At 39.1% G+C, this 23,741-nt stretch overlaps 1 protein-coding gene and 1 pseudogene across 2 annotated transcripts in view; both read left to right on the top strand.

Annotated features, from left to right (window-relative positions):
- Positions 1 to 23,741, top strand: part of LOC145543514 (large ribosomal subunit protein uL30 pseudogene) — a 208,818-nt pseudogene that overhangs the window by 97,501 nt on the left and 87,576 nt on the right. The gene's annotated exons all lie outside the window — the stretch shown is intronic.
- Positions 17,004 to 18,465, top strand: LOC145542420 (olfactory receptor 4D2-like). Its single transcript, XM_081581216.1, has one exon. It carries the CDS (start codon positions 17,530 to 17,532, stop codon positions 18,463 to 18,465), a length of 936 nt encoding a protein of 311 aa, XP_081437342.1. The 5' UTR covers positions 17,004 to 17,529.

Genomic DNA, 23,741 nt, shown 5'->3' with positions numbered 1-23,741 from the left:
TTCTTGGACTGATCTCTTGATCATTATGTAGTGTCCTTCTTTGTCTGTTATAATATTCTTGATTTTAAAGTCTATTTTGCTTGAAAGAAGGGTTGCCACTCCAGCTTTCTTTTGGTTTCCATTTGCATGGACTATATTTTTCTATCCTTTTGCTTTCAGTCTGTATGTGTCTCTAGGTCTGAAGTGGGCCTCCTGTAGGAAGCATATATATGGGTCTTATTTTTGTATTGATTCAGTCAGTCTGTATCTTTTGGTTGGTGCATTCAATCCGTTTATATTTAAGGTAATTATTGATACGTATGTTCCTATTGGCATTCTTGTGATTGTTTTGGGTTTGTTTTTGTAGATCTTTCCTTTCTCTTTTGTTTACTGGCTATGTAAGTCCCTTTAGTATTTGTTTCAAGGCTGGTTTGGTGGTGTTGAATTCTCTTAACTTCTTCTTGTCCATAAAACTTTTGATTTCTCTGTCAATTTTGAATGAGATCTTTGCTGGGTAGAGTAGTCTTGGTTGTAGGTTTTTCTCTTTCCATACTTTAAATATATCCTGCCATTCCCTTCTGGCCTATAGAGTTTCTGCTTAAATATCTGATGTTAATCATATGGATTTTCCCTTGTATGTTACTTGTTGCATTTCCCTTGCTGTTTTTAATATTCTTTCTTTGTGCTTAATCTCTGTTAGCTTGATTAATATGTGTCTCAATGTGTTTCTCCTTGTGTTTAACCTGTAAGGGGCTCTCTGTATTTCTTGCACTTGATTGACTATTGCCTTTCCCATGTTGGGGAAGGTTTCAACTCTAATTTCTTTAAAAATTTTCTCAGTGACTTTCTTTTTTTCTTCTTCCTCTGGGACCCCTATAACTCAAACGTTGGTGCCTTTAATATTGTCCCAAAGATCTCTGAGACTATCCTCAAGTCTTTTCATTCTTTTCCCTTTATTCTGATCTTCAGCAGTTATTTCCACCATTCTGTCCTCCAGCTCACTTATCCATTCCTCTGCTTCAGTTATTCTTTTATTGGTTCCTTCTAGAGTATTTTTAATTTTAGTAATTGTGTTATTCATCTCTGCCTACTTACTCTTTGTTTCATCTATGTCCTTAGTGATTGTATTAACTGTGTTAAATGCTTCTTGTATATTCTCCATTCTACTTTCAAGTCTTCAGAGTATCTTTGCTATCATTATTCTGAATTCTCTTTCAGGGAGATTACTTATTTCCTTTTTGTTTATTTAGTCTTGTGAGTTTCTATCTTGCTCTTTCATTTATGCTGTTTTTCTCTGTCTTTTCATCATTTTTCTTCTAACTTACTCCATTGAAGTCTCCTTTTACCAGGCTTTAGGGTTGTATTACGTCTTCCTTTTGATTTTTATGCTTGAAGGGAATTGTTGGTTGGGTGGTTTGTGTTGATTTCTTGTTGGGGGTGACTGCCTATTTTCTAGTGGGAGGAGATCAAGCAGGTGACTACAGAAATACTGGGACATATCCACACTCTCTTCCACACATACGGTAATAACCAAAGTGTTGTAAAGAAAAGAATACAGGAGATTTACTTGGTAAGCAAGGGAAACAAGAAGTAATATCAACCAATTGAAAGCAGAGTTAGCTAGTGCTTGATCTGGAAATCTGAGCATGAGCAGAGGGCCAACTGGGGAATATAGCATAGAGAGCTCAACAAATTAGCTTACCTGTTGAAAGAAGAAAGAGTGAAGAAAAAAAGAGAAAAAAGAAAGAGGAGGAGGGAGGGAAAAGAAAAAAGGAGAGGATGGAGAAGAGGATTAAAGAAAAAGAGAGATAGAGAAAAGAAAAAATAGAGGAGCAAAGATGAATAGATAGATGTATGTGGAAAAGATTTATATATATTCAGGCATAGCTACAGCCAGAATAGCTTCAGCTGGTAAAGAACTATAGGAAAAGCAGTTGAATACATCAAAAACAAATCCAAAAAACTCATTAAGAAAAAAAAGTAATAAAGAGAAAAAAAAGAAAAAATCTGAAAATGAATTTGTTTCTTTCTTTTATTTTTTTTTTTTTTGACAAGAAACACAAAGAGGAAACCTCCACAGCACCACAATAGGCCAATATGGAGATGGAAATATGTAGGGGGAATAAACTGTGTGATTTATAAGAAAAAAAGAAAAACATCATCTTAAAATGAATATTTTTTAAACAAGGAAAACATATGTTGGGGAATAAACAGTGTTATTTATAAGAAGAAAGAATCTTAAAATGATTTTTTTTTATACCAAGAAAAACAAAGAGGAAATCTCCACAGCACTGCTAATCGCTAATGTGAAGGTGGAGATATGTTGGGGGAATAAACAGTGTGATACATAAGAGAAAAAAGAAAAAATTTTAAAAAGATTCTCAAGGTTGTAGCTCTTATTGTGGAGTCTGCCCCTGTAGATGGGGTTGGGTTAGCGTCCTGTGATGTTTTCCTGGTTGGGGGAGCTTGTGCCTGTGCTCTGGTTGGTGGAGCTGCATTTCATTTCTCTGAAGTGCAGTGCAGTGTCCAGTAGTAGGTTTTGGAGTGTCTATGGATTCAGTATGCCTTTCGGCAGTCGTTCTTGCTTTCGGGGTGCTCAGTTCAGTTTAGTTGCTCAGTCATGTCTGACTCTGAGACTCCATGAACCACAGCACACCAGGCCTCCCTGTCCATCACCAACCCCCAGAGTCCACCCAAACCCATGTCCATTGAGTCGGTGATGCCATCTAACCATCTCATCCTCTGTCATCCCCTTCTCCTCCTGCCCTCAATATTTCCCAGCATCAGGGTCTTTTGAAAAAAATCAGCTCTTCGCATGAGGTGGCCAAAGTATTGGAGTTTCAGCTTCATCATCAGTCCATCCAATGAATATTCAGGACTGATTCTTTGCAGCCAAAGATGGAGAAGCTCTATACAGTCAGCAAAAACAAGACTGGGAGCAGACTGTGGCTCAGATCATGAACTCCTTACTGCCAAATTCAGACTTAAATTGAAGAAAGTAGGGGAAACCACTAGTCCATTCAGGTATGACCTAGATCAAATCCCTTATGAGTGTACAGTAGAAGTGACAAATAGATTTAAGGGACTAGATCTGATAGACAGAGTGCCTGATGAACTATGGACAGAGGTTCATGACATTGTACAGCAGACAAGGACCAAGACAATCCCCATGGAAAAGAAATGCAAAAAAGCAAAATGGCTGTCTGAGGAGGCATTACAGATAGCTGGCAAGAGAAGAGAAGCGAAAAGCAAAGGAGAAAAGGAAAGATATTCCCATCTGAATGCAGAGTTCCAAAGAATAGCAAGGAGAGATAAGAAAGCCTTCCTCAGCGATCAATGCAAAGAAATAGAGGAAAACAACAGATTGGGAAAGACTAGAGATCTCTTCAAGAAAATTAGAGATACCAAAGGAACATTTCATGCAAAGATGGGCTCGATAAAGGACGGAAATGGTATGGACCTAACAGAAGCAGAAGATATTAAGAAGAGGTGGCAAGAATACACAGAAGAACTGTACAAAAAAGATCTTCATGACCCAGATAATCACGATGGTGTGATCACTCACCTAGAGCCAGACATCCTGGAATGTGAAGTCAAGTGGGCCTTAGAAAGCATCACTACGCACAAAGCTAGTGGAGGTGATGGAATTCCAGTTGAGCGATTTCAAATCCTCAAAGGTGATGCTGTGAAAGTGCTGCACTCAATATGCCAGCAAATTTGGAAAACTCAGCAGTGGCCACAGGACTGGAAAAGGTCAGTTTTCGTTCCAATCCCAAAGAAAGGCAATGCCAAAGAATGCTCAAACTACCACACAATTGCACTCATCTCACATGCTAGTAAAGTAATGCTCAAAATTCTCCAAGCCAGGCTTCAGCAATACATGAACTGTGAACTTCCAGATGTTCAAGCTGGTTTTAGAAAAGGCAGAGGAACCAGAGATCAAATTGCCAATATCCGCTGGATCATCGAAAAAGCAAGAGAGTTCCCCAAAAACATCTATTTCTGCTTTATTGACTATGCCAAAGCCTTTGACTGTGTGGATCACAATAAACGGTGGAAAATTCTGAGAGAGATGGGAATATCAGACCATCTGACCTGTCTCTTGAGAAACCTGTTTGCAGGTCAGGAAGCAACAGTTAGAACTGGACATGGAACAACAGACTGTTTCCAAATAGGAAAAGGAGTACGTCAAGGCTGTATATTGTCACCCTGCTTATTTAACTTCTATGCAGAGTACATCATGAGAAACGCTGGGCTGGAAGAAACACAAGCTGGAATCAAGATTGCCAGGAGAAATATCAATAACCTCAGATATGCGGATGACACCACCCTTATGGCAGAAAGTGAAGAAGAACTAAAGAGCCTCTTGATGAAAGTGAAAGAGGAGAGTGAAAAAGTTGGCTTAAAGCTCAACGTTCAGAAAACTAAGATCATGGCATCTGGTCCCATCACTTCATGGGAAATAGATGGGGAAACAGTGGAAACAGTGTCAGACTTTATTTTCCTGGCCTCCAAATTCACTGCTGATGGTGATTGCAGCCATGAAATTAAAAGATGCTTTCTCCTTGGAAGGAAGGTTATGGCCAACCTACACAGCATATTTAAAAGCAGAGACATTACTTTGCCATCAAAAGTCCGTCTAGTCAAGGCTATGGTTTTTCCAGTGGTCATGTATGGATGTGAGAGTTGGATGGTGAAGAAAGCTGAGCGCCGCAGAATTGATGCTTTTGAACTGTGGTGTTGGAGAAGACTCTTGAGAGTCCCTTGGACTGCAAGGAGATCCAACCAGTCCATCCTAAAGGAGATCAATCCTGGGTGTTCATTGGAAGGACTGATGTTGAAGCTGAAACTCCAATAATTTGGCCACCTCATGCGAAGAGTTGACTCAGTGGGAAAGACCCTAATGCTGGGTAGGATTGGGGGCAGGAGGAGAAGGGGACGACAGAGGATGAGATGGTTGGATGGCATCACCAACTCGATGGACATGGGTTTGGGTAGGCTCCGGGAGTTGGTGATGGACAGAGAGGCCTGGCGTGCTGCAATTCATGGGGTCGCGAAGAGTCGGACACGACTGAGCAACTGAACTGAACTGAACTGATTTCCTTTAGGATGGACTGGTTGGATCTCCTTGCAGTCCAAGGGACTCTCAAGAGTCTTCTCCAACACCACAGTTCAAAAGCATCAATTCTTCTATGCTCAGCTTTCTTTATAGTCCAACTCTCACATCCATACATGACCACTGGAAAAACCATAGTCTTGACTGGACAAACCTTTGTTGGCAAAGTAATGTCTCTGCTTTTTAATATGCTGTCTAGGTTGGTCATAACTTTCCTTCCAAGGAGTAAGTATCTTTTAATTTCATGGCTGAAGTCACCATCCTCAGCGATTTTGGAGCCCAGAAAAATAAAGTCAGCCACCATTTCCACTGTTTCCCCATCTATTTGCCATGAAGTGATGGGACTGAATGCCATGATCTTGGTTTTCTGAATGTTGAGCTTTAAGCCAACTTTTTCACTCTCCTCTTTCACTTTCATCAAGAGGCTCTTTAGTTCTTCACTTTCTGCCATAAAGGTGGTGTCATCTGCATATCCGAGGTTATTGATATTTCTCCTGGCAATCTGGATTCCAGTTTGTGCTTCCTCCAGCCCAGCATTTCTCATGACGTACTCTGCATATAAGTTAAATAAGTAGGGTGACAATACCCAGCCTTGATGTATTCCTTTTCCTATTTGGAACCAGTCTGTTGTTCCATGTCCAGTTCTGACTTTTGCTTCCTGACCTGTATACAGATTTCTCAAGAGACAGGTCAGATGGTCTGGTATTCCCATCTCTTTCAGAATTTTCCACAGTTTATTGTGATCTACACAGTCAAAGGCTTTGGCATAGTCAATAAAGCAGAAATAGATGTTTTTCTGGAACTCTCTTGCTTTTTTGCTGATCCATTGGATGTTGGCAGTTTGATCTCTGGTTCCTCTGTCTTTTCTAAAACCAGCTTGAACATCTGGAAGTTCATGGTTCACATAATGCTGAAGCCTGGCTTGGAGAATTTTAAACATTACGTTGCTAGCTTGTGAGATGAGTGCAATTGTGCGGTAGTTTGAGCATTCTTTGGAATTGTCTTTCTTTGGAATTGGACTGAAAAAGGACCTTTTCCAGTCCTGTGGCCACTGCTGAGTTTTCCAAATTTGCTGGCATATTCGGGGTGTTAGGGGCGTCTATTTCCACAGCTGCTTCAAAGTGGCCCTCTCAGCATATCTGCAGTGCCGCCAGCCCTCTACTTGACCCTGTGATCATTCCTGGTGCTTCTGTTCCCCTGTCTCGCCCTGCGCTGCTGGCAAAAACTTGCTAGTTAGGTGCTTTTGTGGATCCTTCTGTGGCACGGTGACTTGTGTGGGCTTCCCTCAGCCCCCTGAGCTCACCCTCTGAGTTGCGGGGTTTGTGTGCACTTGTCTCAGTTCTCGAGGTCCACCCTCTGTGTTGTGGGGCTTGTATGCACTTGTTTTGACTCCCCAGGCTGGCCTCTGCATCACGGGGATTATGTGCACTTGTTTCCTCTCACCACCTCCCAGTCATTGTATCTTTGTATCTAAACAATTCGGCAAGAAGGAAGAGGAGAGACATTCATGTGCTTTTTTTTTTTTCAATCCTGTGGAGAAATCTTTATCTAAAATGATTCCAGCAGAATTCCCTTATGACTCTTTGACCAGACACAGGATCATGTAGTCATTGCAGTATGCAGAGGAGGATGGAAAGTACATGGCTGACTGTTTCAGCCAGACAGAAAGAGGTTGGAAATGGCAATCGACAGTGTCTGCCACATAGGTAGATGCCCCTGGTAGCAGGATGGTAGAGAGATGACTGGACTGAGTCAGAGACCTGACAATGAGTAAAGTTTGTTATAGACAGGGTCGTAAAACCAACTGCCTTGACGAGCTGACAGGTAACATGAATAAGTTAGATAGGCCCAGTGAAGACTAAGGTGAACTAGAGTGGGGTATCCAGGCCAGAGGGCAAGTCCCGCTTCTCGCTCTTCTCCACCCTCATGCAGAGTTCCAACAGCTAACATACAAGAGAGCTCTCATCAGGTTATCAGATGATTTCTCAACAGAAACTCTACAAGCCAGAAGGGAATGGCACCATATATTTAAAATGATGAAAGGGAAGAACCTACAACCAAGAATACTCTAGCCAGCAAGATTCTCATTCAGATTTGACAGAGAAATCAAAAGCTTTCCAGACAAGCAAAAGTTAAGAGAATTCAGCACCACCAAACCAGTTTTATAACAAATGCTAAAGGAACTTCTCTAGGCAGGAAATACCAGAGAAGGAAAAGTCCTACAAAAAATAAACCCAAAACAATTAAGAAAATGGGAACAGAATCGTACATATTGATAATTATCTTAAATGTAATGGACTGAATGCACCAACAAAAAAGACTTAGACTGGCTCAGTACATGAAAATATGTGCATGGATGCGTTTCCACTTACCACATCATTCCACTTAAGCTCCCAAATTGTATGTAATTATTTTATATTGTTAGATTAATCATATTTCCATTATAATTTGCAATTATAATTATATTTTATTTTTTGTGTGGCTATTGATCGTGAAAACTGATAAACATCTTTTACTATTGTGATTATGTAACTATTATTCATTTAATGAATAAAAGTTACCAAAAAAGATGGCCTTTTCGTCATAGCAGACTGGAATACAAAAGTAGGAAGTCAAGAGATACCTGGATTAACAGCCAAGTTTGGCCTTGGAGTACAAAATGAAGCAGGGCAAATCCTAACAGTTTTGCCAAGAGAACACACTGAACATAGCAAATACCCATTCTAACAACATAAGAGAAGACTCTACACATGGACATTACCAGATGGTCAATACCAAATAAGATTGATTATTTTTTTGCAGCCAAAGATGAAGAAGCTCTATACAGTCAGCAAAAACAAGACCGGGAGCTGACTGTGGCTCAGATCATGAATTCCTTATTGAAAAACTTAGTCTTAAATTGAAGAAAGTAGGGAAAACCAGTAGGCCTTCAGGTATGACCTAAATCAAATCCCTTACGATTATACAGTGGATGTGACAAATAAATTCAAGGGATAAGATCTGATAGACAGAGTGCCTGAAGAACTCTGGACAGAGATTCATGACACTGAACAGGAGGTGGTGATCAAAGCCATCCCCAGGAAAAAGAAATGCAAAAAGGCAAAATTTGTGTGAGGAGTCCTTTCAAATAGCTGAGAAAAGAAGAGAAGCAAAAGGCAAAGGAGAAAAGGAAAGATGTACCCATCTGAATGCAGAGTTCTAAAGAATAGCAAGGAGACATAAGAAAGACTTCCTAAGAGATCAGTGAAAAGAAATAGAGGAAAACAATAGAATGAGAAAGACTAGCGATATCTTCAAGAAAATTAGAGACACCAAGGGAACATTTCACGCAAAGATGGGCACTGTAAAGGACAGAAATGGTATGGACCTAACAGAAGCAGAAGAGATTAAGAAGAGTGGCAAGAACACACAGAAGAACTGTACAAAAAAGATCTTAATGACCCAGATAACCATGATGGTGTGATCACTCACCTAGAGCCAGACATCCCGGAATGCAAAAGGCCTAAGGAAGCCTTGAGATACTTCCAAATGGGCCTTAGGATGCATCACTATGAACAAAGCTAGTGGAGGTGAAGGAATTCCAGTTGAGCTATTTCAAATCCTAAAAGATGAGGCTATTGAAGTGTTGCACTCAATATGCCAGCACAGTTGGAAAACTCAGCAGTGACCACAGGACTGGAAAAGGTCAGTTTTCATTCCAATCCCAAAGAAAGGCAATGCCAAAGAATGTTCAAACTACCACACAATTGCACTCATTTCACACGCTAGCAAAATAATGCTCAAAATTCTCCAAGCTAGTTTTCAACAGTACGAGAACTGAGAACTTCCAGATGTTCAACCTGGATTTAGAAAAAGCAGAGGAACCAGAGATCAAATTGCCAACATCTGTTGGGTCATAGTAAAAGCAAACGAGTTCCAGAAAAACATATGCTTCTGCTTTACTGATTATACCAAAGCCTCTGACTGTGTGGATCACAACAAATTGTTGAAAATTCTTCAAGACATGGGAATACCAGACCATGTTGCTTGCTTCCTGAGAAACCTGTATACAGGTCAAGAAGCAATAGTTGGAACCAGACATGGCACAATGGACTGGTTCCAAATTGGTAAAGAAGTACGTCAAGGCTGTATATTGTCACCCTGCTTATTTAACTTCTGTGCAGAGTACATCATGAGAAATGCTGGGCTGGATGAAGCACAAGCTGAAATCAAGATTGTCAGGAGAAATAGTAATAACCTCAGATATGCAGATGACACCACCTTTATGGCAGAAAGCGAAGAGGAAGTAATGAGCCTCTTGATGAAAGTGAAAGAGGAGAATGAAAAAACTGGCTTAAAACTCAACATTCAAAAACAAAAATCATGGAATCCTGTCCAATCACTTCATGGCAAATAGATGGGGAAACAGTGGAAGCAGTGAGAGATTTATTTTCTTAGGCTCCAAAATCACTGCAGCCATGAAATTAAAAGACGCTTGCTCCTTGGAAGAAAAGCTATGGCCAATCTAGACAGCATGTTAAAAAGCAGAGACATTGCTTTGCCAGCAAAGGTCTGTTTAGTCAAAGCTCTGGTTTTTCCAGTAGTCAGGTATGGATGTGAGATTTGGACCATAAAGAAGGCTGAGTGCCGAACAATTGATATTTTTCAACTGTGGTGTTGGAAAAGACTCTTGAGAGTCTCTTGGACTGCAAGGAGATCAAGTCAGTCAATCCTAAAGGGAATCAGTCCTAAATATTCATTGGAAAGACTGATGCTGAAGCTGAAGCTCTAATACTTTGGCCATCTGATGCAAAGAGCTGACTCCTTGGAAAAGACCCTGATGCTGGGAAAGATTGAAGGCAGGAGGAGAAGGGGATGACAGAGGATGAGCTGGTTGGATGGCATCATAGACTCAATGGACGTGAGTTTGAGCAGGATCTGGAAGTTGGTGATGGACAGGGAAGCCTGGCATGATGCAGTCCATAGGGTCCCAGAGAGCTAGACACGACCGAACGACTGAACTGAACTGATTCATTTAATACTGTTCTATCATGATTGATCAACAGAAGATAATAGAGTTCTGTATCATTAAAACTATCATTTAAGAGAAAAACCTATAATCACTACTTTTTTTTTGGAGATTATGTCTTTATTTTAATCAATATAGAGAATTAATTCCTTGGCTGTAATACATCATTTGGATTCAATTATACTCTGTTTTATTTCTACATGAAATACCTAATTTTCCTGCAGTTCATTACATATGATATAATTTCTTCTCTTTTTAATTAAATTTAAATATATGTCAATTATTATTTTTCACATTAAGTACTATTCTTGACTCCAGTCAAGATATATAGCCTTATGTTCTATCTCATAATCATATCAGTGCATGATATCAGTACAATTTTTCATACTTCTAAAAATCCTTATAAATTCTACTTTTATGATTTGCAAAAGCAAAATTAAGTCTATTTCTTTAATTATCTATGTCAAAACTAAGGCAATGTGTATATATTTACTTCAAGATGAGAAAATCAGTATAGGTTGGGCCTACCCTTCTAATTTTTAATTCTATAATCTACTTGTTTGAAAAAACTTACTATAATGTTTAAAACTTACTATAATCTTTAATTTTGTCTATTTTTTCTATCAAAACATTTTGTCATTTTCCTTGTTTTATTACAAATTAGAATAATTTTTGCAATTATATATTTAAATGTTTAGTGATGCCAGTCACAATTAAATGGCCTAAATCATAGTCATTTAAGATAAGATGTTTTTCCTTGATTTGAAAAGAAATATGAGCTCATTCTTAAAAAAAAATAAAAGATGTAGCAACAGAATTAAAATTATCTGTAATCCAGAGGAAAATATCTTTGTGGTTTTCTTTTTTTAAAATTATTTTATTTATTATAATTGGAGGCTAATTACTTTACAATACTGTGTGGTTTTTGCTGTACATTGACATGAATCAGCCACAGGTGTACATGTGTCCCCCCTTCCGAAACCCCCTCCCACATCTCTCCCTAACCCATCCCTCTGGGTTGTCCCAGTGCACTGGCTTTGAGTGTCCTGTTTCATGTGTCATACTTGGACTGGTCATCTATTTCACATATGGCAACATACTTGTTTCAATGCTCTTCTCTTTACAATCACTTTTTAAAATCCAGATGCACATTAGAAACATCTTGGAATTTTTTGAAAAATACAAAGCCTAGGTATTGTTTTTTTTGCCCCCACAGCTCTAGATGTGATTCTAATGAGCAGTCATGTTTGAAAACAGCTAGACTGTATGATGATCTTTTACTTTTATCTAGTTCGTTTCACTTTTTCTATTTCATGTTCAGTGTTCACGTTTCATTCAGTTTATATTTCCCAATTTCTCTGTCTCTTTTTTTGTTGTTCTTTCTCAGGCCTTTATCAACTGTAGTAGAAAAGCTTGTGTGTGTGTGTGTGTGTGTGTGTGTGTATAATATGTATAATATTAATAAAAATGCATTTTAGAAAACACGAATTTTTGCCTATCTAAATATTTATGACATTTGGTTCCACTTGCAGGACTAAGTATTAATAGAATGCTAGATTTCTAATTTATATTTACTTAAAACTTTGGGGTAGTTCCATTTATTCTGGCATCTAGCATTACTGCTAAAAATTTAGAAAGCTTATTATTTTAGTGATTTTTAAAAAAGATTGAATGAGGCTTGAAACTCCTAATCCAATTCTGAGAATATAAACAAATACTATGTTGTGAAAAAAAACAAACCAGGAAATTAATATGTATTATTAACTAAAGTACAGATTTTGTTCAAATTTCACAAAAATTTATACTAGTGTCCATTATTTGTTTTCATACCTTATTCAGTATTCCACATTGTATTTATGTGCATTGAGCAGCTTCAGCTACATGCAACAAATTCTGATAAATTCTCTTTTCATTTTTATTGTTACAAATATTTTCTAATTTTCCTTGTGGCTGCTTAGATACATCCATCATTTAAAAGTAGACATTTAATTTCCAAACACATGGGATTTTAAAAGTATCTTTGATATTAATTTCTGATTTTTGTATTAATTTCTCATTTAAATGCTTTCTTCTCTGCAATTGCTCTCTGTGTTTTTTCAGTCTTTTAACTTTACTGAGGCTTTCAATGGCTAAGTCAAAGATCTCTCTAGGTAAGTGTCACATTGCACTTGAAAGTATGTAGGTTATTTTCAAATATCTTCTGATAATGATTTCTTTTTTTAATCAATTAATTTATTTTGATTGGAGGCTAATTACTTTACAATACTGTGGTGGTTTTTGAGTTAGCCATGGATGTACATGTGTCCCTCCATCCCGAACACCCCTCCCACCTCCCTCCCCATCCCGTCCCTCTGGGTTGTCCCAGTGCACCGGATTTGAATTCCACAGTGATAAAAGAGAACACACTCTGTATGATTTCAGTACCTTTAGACTCTGAAATACTTGCACCTTGTTTTACATCCCTGGATACGTTCCATTGACTCCTGGTTTATAGTCTATGGGAACTTGAATAGAGCTTATAGCCTGCTGTTATGTGAAAACTGTATAAATCTTAATTATGCTGAATTGGTTCATAGTGCTTTTCAGGTCTACTATATCCTTCTACTTTTCTGTCTATTCATTCTATTAATTTTTGAGAGTTTGATATTGAAGCACCAACTAAAAATCTTAATTTATCTACTTAAAAATAATTGTAATATGTAGTAGAACTATATGTAACTTTGTTCTGTATTTTCCAAGTCTCCCATAAATGTGTTATCATATTTTCATAATTTAGGGGCTTCCAAGGTGGTACTAGTGGTAAAGAAACACCTGACAATCCAGGAGACATAAGAGACACTGGTTTGATTCCTAGGTCAGAATGATCCCCTGGAGAAGGGCATGGCAACCCACTTCAATATCCTTGCCTGGAGAATCCCATAGATACAGGAGCCTGGCAGGGTACAGTCCAGTCCATAGGGTTGCAAAGAATCAGACATGACCGAAGAGACTTAGCACACATGCATGCATATTTTCATAATGTAAAAAATAAGAGAAGAAGAAGAAATAAAGTCATCTATAAAAAGAAAAAAAAAAAAACAAAGACAGAAGACCTAAATAGGCATTTCTCCAAAGAAGACATACAGATGGCTAAGAGGTACATGAAAAGATGCTCAACATCACTAATTATTAGATAAATGTGAATCAAAACTATAATAAGCTATAACCTCAAACCAATCAAAATGGCTATTATCAGAAAATCTACAAGCAATAAAGGCTGGAGAGAGTGTGGGGAGAAGAGAACCCTTCTACAATGTTGGTGGGAATTTAAATTGGTTTAGCCACTATGGAGAACAGTATGGAAATTCCTTGAAAAACTAAAAATAGAGTTACCATATGACCCTGCAATCCCACTCCTGGGCATATATCCAAAGAAAAACATGGTCTGAAAGGATACATGGACCCAATGCTCATTGCAGCACTGTTTACAATGGCCAAGACATGGAAGCAACCTAAATGTCCATTGACAGAAGGATGGATAAAGATATGTGGTGCATATATACAATGGAATATTACTCAGCCATTAAAAAGAATGAAATAATTCCATTTGCAGCAACATCAGTGGACCTAGAGATTGTCATACTGAGTTAAGTAAGTCAGACAGAGAAAGAGAAATATTGTATGATACTCCTTATATGAGGAATCTAAAAAGAAATGATACAAATGAATTTATTTATAGAACAGAAGCAGACTCACAGACTTAGAGATTGAACTTATGGTTACCAGGGGGCAAGGATGGGGGGAAAGAGATACTTAAGGAATTTCGGATAGACATGTACACCCTGCTATATTTAAAATGAATAACCAACAAGGAATTACTCTACAGCACAGGGATCTCTGCTCAATATTATGTGGCAGCCTGGATGGGAGGGGAGTTTGGAGGAGAATGGATACTTGTATATGTATGGCTGAGTCCCTTTGTTCTCCACCTGAAATTATCATAACATGATAAATTGGCTATGCTCCAATATAAAATAAAAAATTAAAAAATAAATATAATTGAATGACTAAGTTAATGAACAAACACAAAATGAAAGAAACAGAATAACTTTTAAATCTACCTCACTTATATGTGGAAGAACTTCACATTGCACTCTTATCTACCAAAAGCAGATACTCTATTTTGCCAAGAATAAACATTTGCAGTGAAATAATTCAGACCAATCTGGAAGTCCTATGCAGAACAGAGAATTCTAGGAAATAAGAGTTTTTACAGCACATCAAGATTACAATGCCAATTAATTCCAGTGTTGATCAATTTCTCATAATGAGAAATATGTATTAGAGGTAGTATGAGTTCACAGGTAAAAAATGCATCTTCTTTAGATGAATAGATCTAACAGATCTTAGAATAGATGAATAAAGAATCATCAATTCACTGTATAGATGATCTAGTTAGATTTAGGATGGATTGTAAAACGGTATCAGGGCTTTGGTTCACAAAAAAAAGGACAAGGTTTACAGGAAGTAAGTTTCCATTGTATTAATAGTATATGTTTGTCCATCTATGACTATTTCTAAGTAAAGATCAGTTAGGCTTAAAATTAGAAGAAAACGGAAAAGGGAGAAAGAGGAGAACAGGAAGGAAGGAAAGAAATCAAGCCAGTTATCCATAAGATTCCAGAAAAGAGAGAGAAACTTTGTCTGTTGAGGAGCAAGTCTGTGGTTCTCAAAGTGTGGTCCCTAGAACAGGGGAATCAGCATCACCTGAAAACTTGTTACAGATGAAATTCTTGGCCTTACCACGGGCCAACAGAATGAGAAAGTCTAGAGGTTGGGCACAGTGATTTATCTTTTAACAAGTTCTGCAAGTCATTGTCTCAAAGGTAAGAATGGGTTCTTCTAAAACTCCCAGAGAGTCTGTTTCTTTTGAAGAGATTCCTATACTTTTGGATCTTGACTGAGGACTCCTGTATTCTACAAATTTATAAAACTGTATTGTCTTTGGTCCTTTTGGTCCCCAATGAATAACTTTTAATGAATATGTGTTTTTGAAACACTTAGAAACTTTTAAACAACTCCCATTGCTCCCTTGCCCCCAGTAGTAATCAGCCCAGCCCTATCTCCTGAGCCAAGTCCAGTAGTTTCTCCCAAGGATATTCCCTGTTCCCCTAGAGTCTCACTCATTTTTGCATACTCGATGTATGGGCAGTAACTGGAAAACTGATGCTGGAGAAAGAGGATCTCCAAGAAGATGGAAGACCCAGAGGCTCTCTCCTAGTCTGGCTGAAGGAAGGTGAAACCAGGGTTTCCTCACCTGTGGGTACAATAAGAAGGACCCAGAGTCACTTGCTGGAGAGTGCAGAAAATAAACAAGGGACATAGACTGATGGCAGGAAATCTAAAGTGTGAGGGGAGCCTCAGAAAGTAATGCAGAGGAAATGAGATTCTGAAAACAGATTCCTCAAGTTGCATGTGCAAAACCAGGCTTTTAACAACCAAGTGAGAATGTGGTCCTGTGATTTAGAGCGAGGGTGTTGAGAGCAAAGGATGAAGAAATACACCACAGAATTCTCCACATGGTCACACTGAACAAGTTCATGTAATTCCCCTAATACATTAGGATAGCCAACTGTTTTTTGAGCAACTGCTAAATCAGTGTTGTTATTATATATTTTGGGGGCTATTGAGTAATTAAATTTAAAATCTAATTCAAATGGACAACAGAAATGAAATGATAAATGCCACACTAGAGGTACTTATAAAATGTTATTGGGACCCTGAGAATGGAGGGATTAATTCTGCATGGGAGAAATGGAGAAGGAGTCAGAGAGAAGGTGATATCTGAGGACTTCTAGGTTGAGAAAGTTGTAGAATGTATTTCATGAAACAGAATTCATTTCCAAAGCTACAGAAGCAACCGAATATATGACATATGTGATAGACTATGAATTCCTTGAACAGCAACCTGTTCCTGGGTAACAGGGATACCGATGAGAAGGGTAGATGGAGCCTACATTTTAGAACTTGGTGTGACACACTGAGAGGGAATCACATTTATGTAAGCATGTGTTTCAACCCTGAATTAACCCATAAATCATGTTAGGTCACTTCTAAGAGCTTGAGTTTTAAGCTGTGGGCCCTCAGTACTCATTAGAAGATTATAATGATGGGGGAGGTGATCAAATATGAGTTTAGAAAGGTCTCTCTGACAGTGATATAGTATATGGACAAGAGTGGAGGCAGATGGAAGCCCAAGGATAGACTAAAATGATCTCTCATGGACAATGAATTGCAGGAGGCAAGTGAGGAGGGGAGTGAGGAAAGACAGGGGAGTGTAGAGACCACTTAACCCTCACTTGTCACCTCTATCTCTCACATCCCTATCCTTCTTCACTTTTCTTCCCTTCTATCTCCTGCCCTTCCACCTTTTCATTCCCTTTCCTTCCTCCCCCTTAATCTTAATCTTCTCCTTTTTGTTCCTTTGTCTATTCTATTTCTCTTATTTCAGTATCTTCCAGTGTCTTCTGCTTTTGTATTCAGTAACATTTTATAAATTCTTGGGCTTGTTATTAAAGCTCTTCCAATCCCCCTCATACAGTATCCACCACCTGTTTTAATTGGAGAATCTCTCTCCACTTTTTTGTGTTTCAGCACACACACCATATATGTCCTGGCCCCTGTCCAGTAAGGGGCCACCTACACCAGGGAGAGGGGACACTCCCTATAGCTGTTAACCCACCCGGAGTCAACACCACACGCTTTTTGAGTATTGACTATCACAAAGCATGAACATTGCGGGGCACAAATAAATGGTGAATCAAGACATAATGTCAGTAGCACATTATGGTTGAATTGGGGAGGAAAAACCTAGAAACAAAAAGTTCATTAACACTTTGATATGTTAGCTGTTACATGAGAAATGATTGGTACAAAATATATTAGAGACTTGGAAGAAGGCAAGAGATATTTACAGTAGGACACTACACAGAGGAGAGTGATTACCATGTAATATTCCAGGTACTATTTAAGGAACCTATGTGTTATCTTATTTAATCCCCTAGACATTCCATAGAGACAACATTTTTGTTGTGGAAACTGAGATAGAGAGCTTGAATAACTTACTCTGGGTCAAATCTCAAGAATAAGAAGCTCTGGAATTTAACTACAAGTCTGTAGGACTCCAAGCATCTTCTCATCACTGTATTACACAGAATGTTTAAAAAGCAGCCTGTATGTGTCTCTGGATGGCTTTTTGATATAGCATGAATATATATTTCAGCACCAACTTGTACATGCTCCAAAGGCAAGGTCATTTAACCCGAACCTGGAATTATGATCTGCACAAAAATGTCCATCGTCTAGATCTGGAACTCAATTTGAACCCCTGAGCACTAATACATCTTTGTCTGTGGTGTGTTTCCTTTAGGTGTATGGAGAAGACACCATGGAGTCAGGGAACCTCACATGTGTGTCAGAATTTGTCTTCCTGGGGCTCTCACAGACTCAGGAGCTCCAGCTTGTCTTGTTTCTGGTGTTCTTGTTTGTCTACACCACCACTGTCATGGGAAACCTCCTCATCATGGTCACAGTGACCTCTGATTCCAGGCTCCACACACCCATGTATTTTTTGCTCAGAAACCTGGCTATCTTAGACCTCTGTTTCTCCTCAGTTACTGCCCCAAAGATGCTGAAGGACTTCCTTTCTGAGAAGAAGACCATCTCCTACCAGGGCTGCATGACTCAGGTCTTCTTCTTCCACTTTTTGGGGGGTGCCATGGTCTTCTTCCTCTCAGTGATGGCCTATGACCGCCTTGTTGCCATCTCCCGGCCCCTCCACTATGTCACCATCATGAACACTCAGGTCTGTGCTGGGCTGGTGGTGGCTAGCTGGGTGGGAGGCTTCATTCATTCCATTTCCCAACTGGCTCTGATGCTCCCACTGCCTTTTTGTGGCCCCAATGTCCTAGATAACTTCTACTGTGATGTTCCACAGGTATTGAGACTTGCCTGCACTGACACTTCTGTCTTGGAGTTCCTCGTGATCTCCAACAGTGGGATGCTGGATGTCATCTGGTTCCTCCTCCTCCTGGTCTCCTACTCAGTCATACTGGTGATGCTGAGATCCCACTCAGGGCAGGCGAGGAGGAAGGCAGCTTCCACCTGCACCACCCACATCATCGTGGTATCTACGGTCTTTGTTCCAAGTATTTACCTCTATGCCCGGCCCTTCACTTTCTTCTCCATGGACAAGACTGTATCTATCAGCCACACGGTCATGACTCCCATGCTCAACCCCATGATCTACACCCTGAGGAACCAGGAGATGCAGGCAGCAGTGAAGAGATTAGGGAGGCGCTGGCTGCTTTGTAAAAGAGAGTGATAGTGGGTTACTTCTCTTTGGCTTTGTTTTCCATTGATAAGTTGGAGAGAGAGCTGCTGTATCTGGCCTCTTCAATAACTTGTGTATGAGTTATAAGGGTCATCATAGAAGTGAATCCCTATTGAAAATAAGCAGCTTACCCAGATTTTGAGGAAAAAGGCAAATTCTTACTTTTGTTTGTGTTAGATGATTTGAACACTCCAATGACAGCAACATTTATTGTCATGGAAACATTCTGGCAAGCCATACCCTTCTTTCTGCCTTCTTGGTGGACAGTTACTTTCTTGTTAGAATGACAGCATTTCCCCAGAAGAGCAGTTCTGTTTTCTGTATTTTGACCTCTTTCTCAGCACCTCATTTTGGTGTGAAGCTGGATCATTGGAAACTACCCAGGATTCTGAGTCTTAAGCTCTAACTTGGAGACCCTAACTCATCACTTACCAAATGAATGACTTTGCATGAGACACCTGCCTTCTCTTGAACTCATAACTTCTTGTCAACAAATTCACTGATCTTAATATCTGATCCCAAGCCTCCCAGTTATATTATAAGAATCATATATAGAAATTGTGAGATAACATTGAGTGAACTATGGAATCACGTGTTATTTTCAAGTTGAAATTATCATGAGTATTCACACTTTTTCACTGTAGATTTTAGTATAGTATAATGATTATTACAAGCAAAAGATTACATGTAAAACATGTAATTTCAAAACGCTATGTAATATAATACGAATATTCATGTACATGATACTCAATTCAAGAACTGTTGCTGCTGCTAAGTCGCTTCAGTCGTGTCCAACTCTGTGCGACCCCATAGACGGCAGCCCACCAGGCTCCGCCGTCCCTGGGATTCTCCAGGCCAAGAATACTGGAGTGGGTTGCCATTTTCTTCTCCAGTGCATGAAAGGGAAAAGTGAAAGTGAAGTCTCTCAGTCGTGTCCAATTCAAGAGCTACAGAGTACCAATAGTTTTACCTGCCTATAGGTCCTCTCCATCACATGATTTCTTCCCAGATGAAACCACTTATAGGAATTTTGTGTTTATCATTTCATTGCTTATAAAAATAATCTCATCACATTTTTACATAATCAGCATATTGTTTTGTTTTGCTATTTTGAGCTTCATACAAATATTTCATTGTATATAATATTCTAGGATTTGCTTTTTTCCACTCCACGTTATGTTTCTAAATGACATGTTATTCTGTTTGGCTGTAGTTTATTCATTTGCTATGCTGTATAATATTCCTTTGTGAGAATAAGCTTAGAGGGGTTGTTGCCAGTTTTTGCTGCTGCAGTGATCTTTTGAATATTCTTCTACTTGTTGTTTTGTTGAGGGGCTTGGTTCATGTATGTGAAAGTGGAAGTGCCGATTAAGTGGGTAAAAATATTTAAATGTAGAGAAATTTGTATCTCTCTAACATTTCTTTCCACACTTTTTATTATATGCAATTTCCCATGAATGCTTTTTGTTTGCTTTTCTACTGACTGTCTCTGCATAGTGTAGGAGTTCCTGTGTAATTTGGTTCCTGATTTATTGCCAGATATATTTATTACAATTCCTTCTCCCAGTTTATGGTTTGTCTTCTTTATTTTTGGTGTTAGTTTTCATGTAATCAGGTATATCAACCTTTTATTTTACTATTAGCTAATGTGTGTGTTTAGTCTCTCAGTCTTGCCTGACTATTTGTGACCCCTTGGACCGTAACCCGCCTGCCTCCTCTGTCCATGGAATTTTTCAGGCAAGAATACTGAAGTAGGTTGCCATTTCCTCCTCCAGGGGATCTTTCCAGTCTAGGGACTGAACCTGCATCTCCAATGTCTCCTGCATTTCAGGTAGATTCTTTACCTGCTGAGCCATTGGGGAAGCCCAGCTAGCTCATATTGATATCTAATTTTTAAAAATTGTTTCCTATCCAGAGGATAACATGATATTCTGCTACCAAGTTCTATCTTAACTTTTAAAAATTTAATCTTAAAAACATTTTAAACTCTTTGAAAAGCTTCAAACTTACAGAAAATTTGTAAGTATAGTATAATATATTTTTTTCCTGAAGATTTGAGGGTAATTTACCAACCCAATGCCCACCACTCCTTAATATTTGTATGCATTTTCTACAAAGACATTTTCCTCCAATGCTGCCATACAGTCATTAAAACTGATATAAAACAAGCATCGATAGATAGATAATATTTAGTTTCTACTCAAGTTTTGCCAAATTTCTCAATAGAATCTGATAAACAGAGAATCCGGGGAGAAGCCATGTGTTGCATTTAGCTGTCATGTCTTTTTAGACTCATTAGATCTGGAAGAGTTTCTCCTTGATTTTGCTTAATAGTACTCCATTCTTCTTTATGGCTGAATACTATTCCACTGTCTGGATACAGTACATTTTGTTTATCCACTCATCTGTTGAATGACATTTTGGTTGTTTCCATATTTTGCCTATTGTAAGTTCAGTTCAGTTCAGTTGCTCAGTCCTATCTGACTCTTTGCGACCCCATGAACCTCAGCATGCCAGGCCTCCCTGTCCATCACCAACTCCCGGAGTCCACCCAAACCCATGTCCGTTGAGTCGGTGATGCCATCTAACCATCTCATCCTCTGTCGTCCCCTTCTCCTCCTGCCCTCAATCTTTCCCATCATCAGGGTCTTTTCTAATGAGTCAGCTCTTCGCATCAGGTGGCCAAAGTATTGGAGTTTCAGTTTCAACATCAGTCCTTCCAATGAACACCCGGGACTGATCTCCTTTAGGATGGATTGGTTGGATCTCCTTGCAGTCCAAGGGACTCTCAAGAGTCTTCTCCAACACCACAGTTCAAAAGCATCAATTCTTCTATGCTCAGCTTTCTTTAGAGTCCAGCTCTCACATCCATACATGACCATTGGAAAAACCATAGCCTTGACTAGATGAACCTTTGTTGGCAAAGTAGTGTCTCTGCTTTTTAATACGTTGTCTAGGTTGGTCATAACTTTCCTTCCAAGGAGTAAGTATCTTTTAATTTCATGGCTGCAATCACCATCTGCAGTGATTTTGGAGCCTAGAAAAATAAAGTCAGCCACCGTTTCCACTGTTTCCCCGTCTATTTGCCATGAAGTGATGGGACCGGATGCCATGATCTTAGTTTTCTGAATGTTGAGCTTTAAGCCAACTTTTTCACTCTCCTCTTTCACTTTCATCAAGAGGCTCTTTAGTTCTTCTTCACTTTCTGCCATAAGGGTGATGTCATCTGCATATCTGAGGTTATTGATATTTCTCCCAGCAATCTTGATCCCAGCTTGTGCTTCCTCCAGCCCAGCATTTCTCATGATGTACTCTGCATATAAGTTAAATAAATAGGGTGACAATACTCAGCCTTGACGTACTCCTCTTCCTATTTGGAACCAGTCTGTTGTTCCATGTCCAGTTCTAACTTTTGCTTCCTGACCTGCATACAGATTTCTCAAGAGGCAGGTCAGGTGGTCTGGTATTCCCATCTCTTTCAGAATTTTCCACAGTTTATTGTGATCCACACAATCAAAGGCTTTGACATAGTCAATAAAGCAGAAATAGATGTTTTTCTGGAACTCTTTTGCTTTTTCGATGATCCATTGGATGTTGGCAATTTGATCTCTGGTTCCTCTGCCTTTTCTAAAACCAGCCTATTGTAAGGGCTGCTGCTAATATTTGTTAACAAATATTTGTTTGAGTACCTATTTTCAGAACCTTTGAGTATACACCAACGAGTAAAATTGCTGGGTCATGTGGTTAATTCTGCGTGTAACTTTTTGAAGAACTGCAAAAGTGTTTTTCACAGCAGCATTCCCCTTATAACTTATGGGGATTCTAATTTCTTCAAATTCTCACGCTTGTTATTTATTATTGCTATTACTACTGCTACTATCCTATCAGGTATGAAGTAGTATCACATGGTTTTTATTTTCATTTCCTTAATTACTGATGATATTGAACATTTTTCATGTTGAGCATTATTTAAAGGCATTTAAATACTTTTTTTTTTTTTTTTTTAGAGAAATGCATATACAATACCATTGCCTATTTGGAAAATTGGGTTTTTGCCTTTTTGTTGTCGAACTGTTGTTATTCAATCACAAAGTCGTGTCCAACTCGTGTGACCCCATGGACTGCTTACATAAACTTTTCTTATGTTTCCTATGTCATTTCTGCTTACTTCTCATCCATTTTCTTATGTATTTGGTTTTTCTCTTTTGTGTTAGTGGCCTTCCTTAATCTCTTATTGATCCTTGACTATCTACACTTAAGAACAAGACTGCTGCTAAGTCACCTCAGTCGTGTCCGACTCTTTGCGACCCCATAGACGGCAGCCCAGCAGGCTCCACCGTCCCTGGGATTCTCCAGGCAAGAACACTGGAGTGGGTTGCCATTTCCTTCTCCAATGCATGAAAGTGAAGTCACTCAGTCGTGTCCGACTCTTAGCGACCCCATAGATTTCAGCCTACCAGGCTCCTCCATCCATGGGATTTTCCAGGCAAGAGTACTGGAGTGGGGTGCCATTGCCTTCTCCGAAGAACAAGACAGTAAAATACAAATTTGTACATCTCTATATGAAAACATTTCCCTGGTGGCTCACACAGTAAAGAATTTGCCTGCAATGAGGGAGACCCAGGTTTGATCCTTGCGTTGGGAAAATTCCCCTGGAGAATGATATGCGACCTAGCTTCAGTATTCTTGCCTAGAGAATTCCCTGGACAGAGAAGCCTGGTAGGCTACAGTCCATGGGGTTGCAAAGAGTCGGACACAACTGAGTGACTAACACTTTCATTTTCATATGAAAGCTTTTAGACTTTATCTTAGAGGTTCTGGTAGATATCAGCTATTTACTGGGGGACACCTGAATGTCAAAACATGGAGGTTTATTTTTCTGGAGTTACTGTTTCTGCAAAGAAAAATCTTGCTTTCCTGTTTTTGTCTTAGATGCTCAAATTTTGTGGTAGTGTAGGGAGAGTGATGGGTCAGTACTTCTTTAGAGAATAAATTCTTACCTGACTTCCTTCTTTCATTTACATTCCTCACATTTGAGCTCATGATCTATGCTGTTAGAAGAGTTTTCCTGTATAAGACACACTTCGCATCCCCGTCAGCCTCCTCATATCTCTGGTCCATCATATTCATCCCCTATTTCAAGTGCTTTATAAGAAGATGACTTTGTTCTTGGGGGTCTACCCAAAAGCATTACCAATCACCCCCCTCTTGCTTGTCCCCCAACATAAGTGTGCACTTTCTTAGAACATTTAGAAGCCAGGCTTCCT

This window comes from Giraffa tippelskirchi, chromosome 3, assembly GCF_054371585.1.
Source record: "Giraffa tippelskirchi isolate mGirTip1 chromosome 3, T2T-mGirTip1v1.2.pri, whole genome shotgun sequence".
NCBI lineage: Eukaryota > Metazoa > Chordata > Mammalia > Artiodactyla > Giraffidae > Giraffa > Giraffa tippelskirchi.
This window is presented reverse-complemented; position numbering and strand designations above follow the sequence as displayed.

Bases quoted from the DNA above. Each gene is read 5' to 3' on its own strand.
- LOC145542420 (XM_081581216.1), top strand. From the start codon at position 17,530: ATGGAGTCAGGGAACCTCACATGTGTGTCAGAATTTGTCTTCCTGGGG.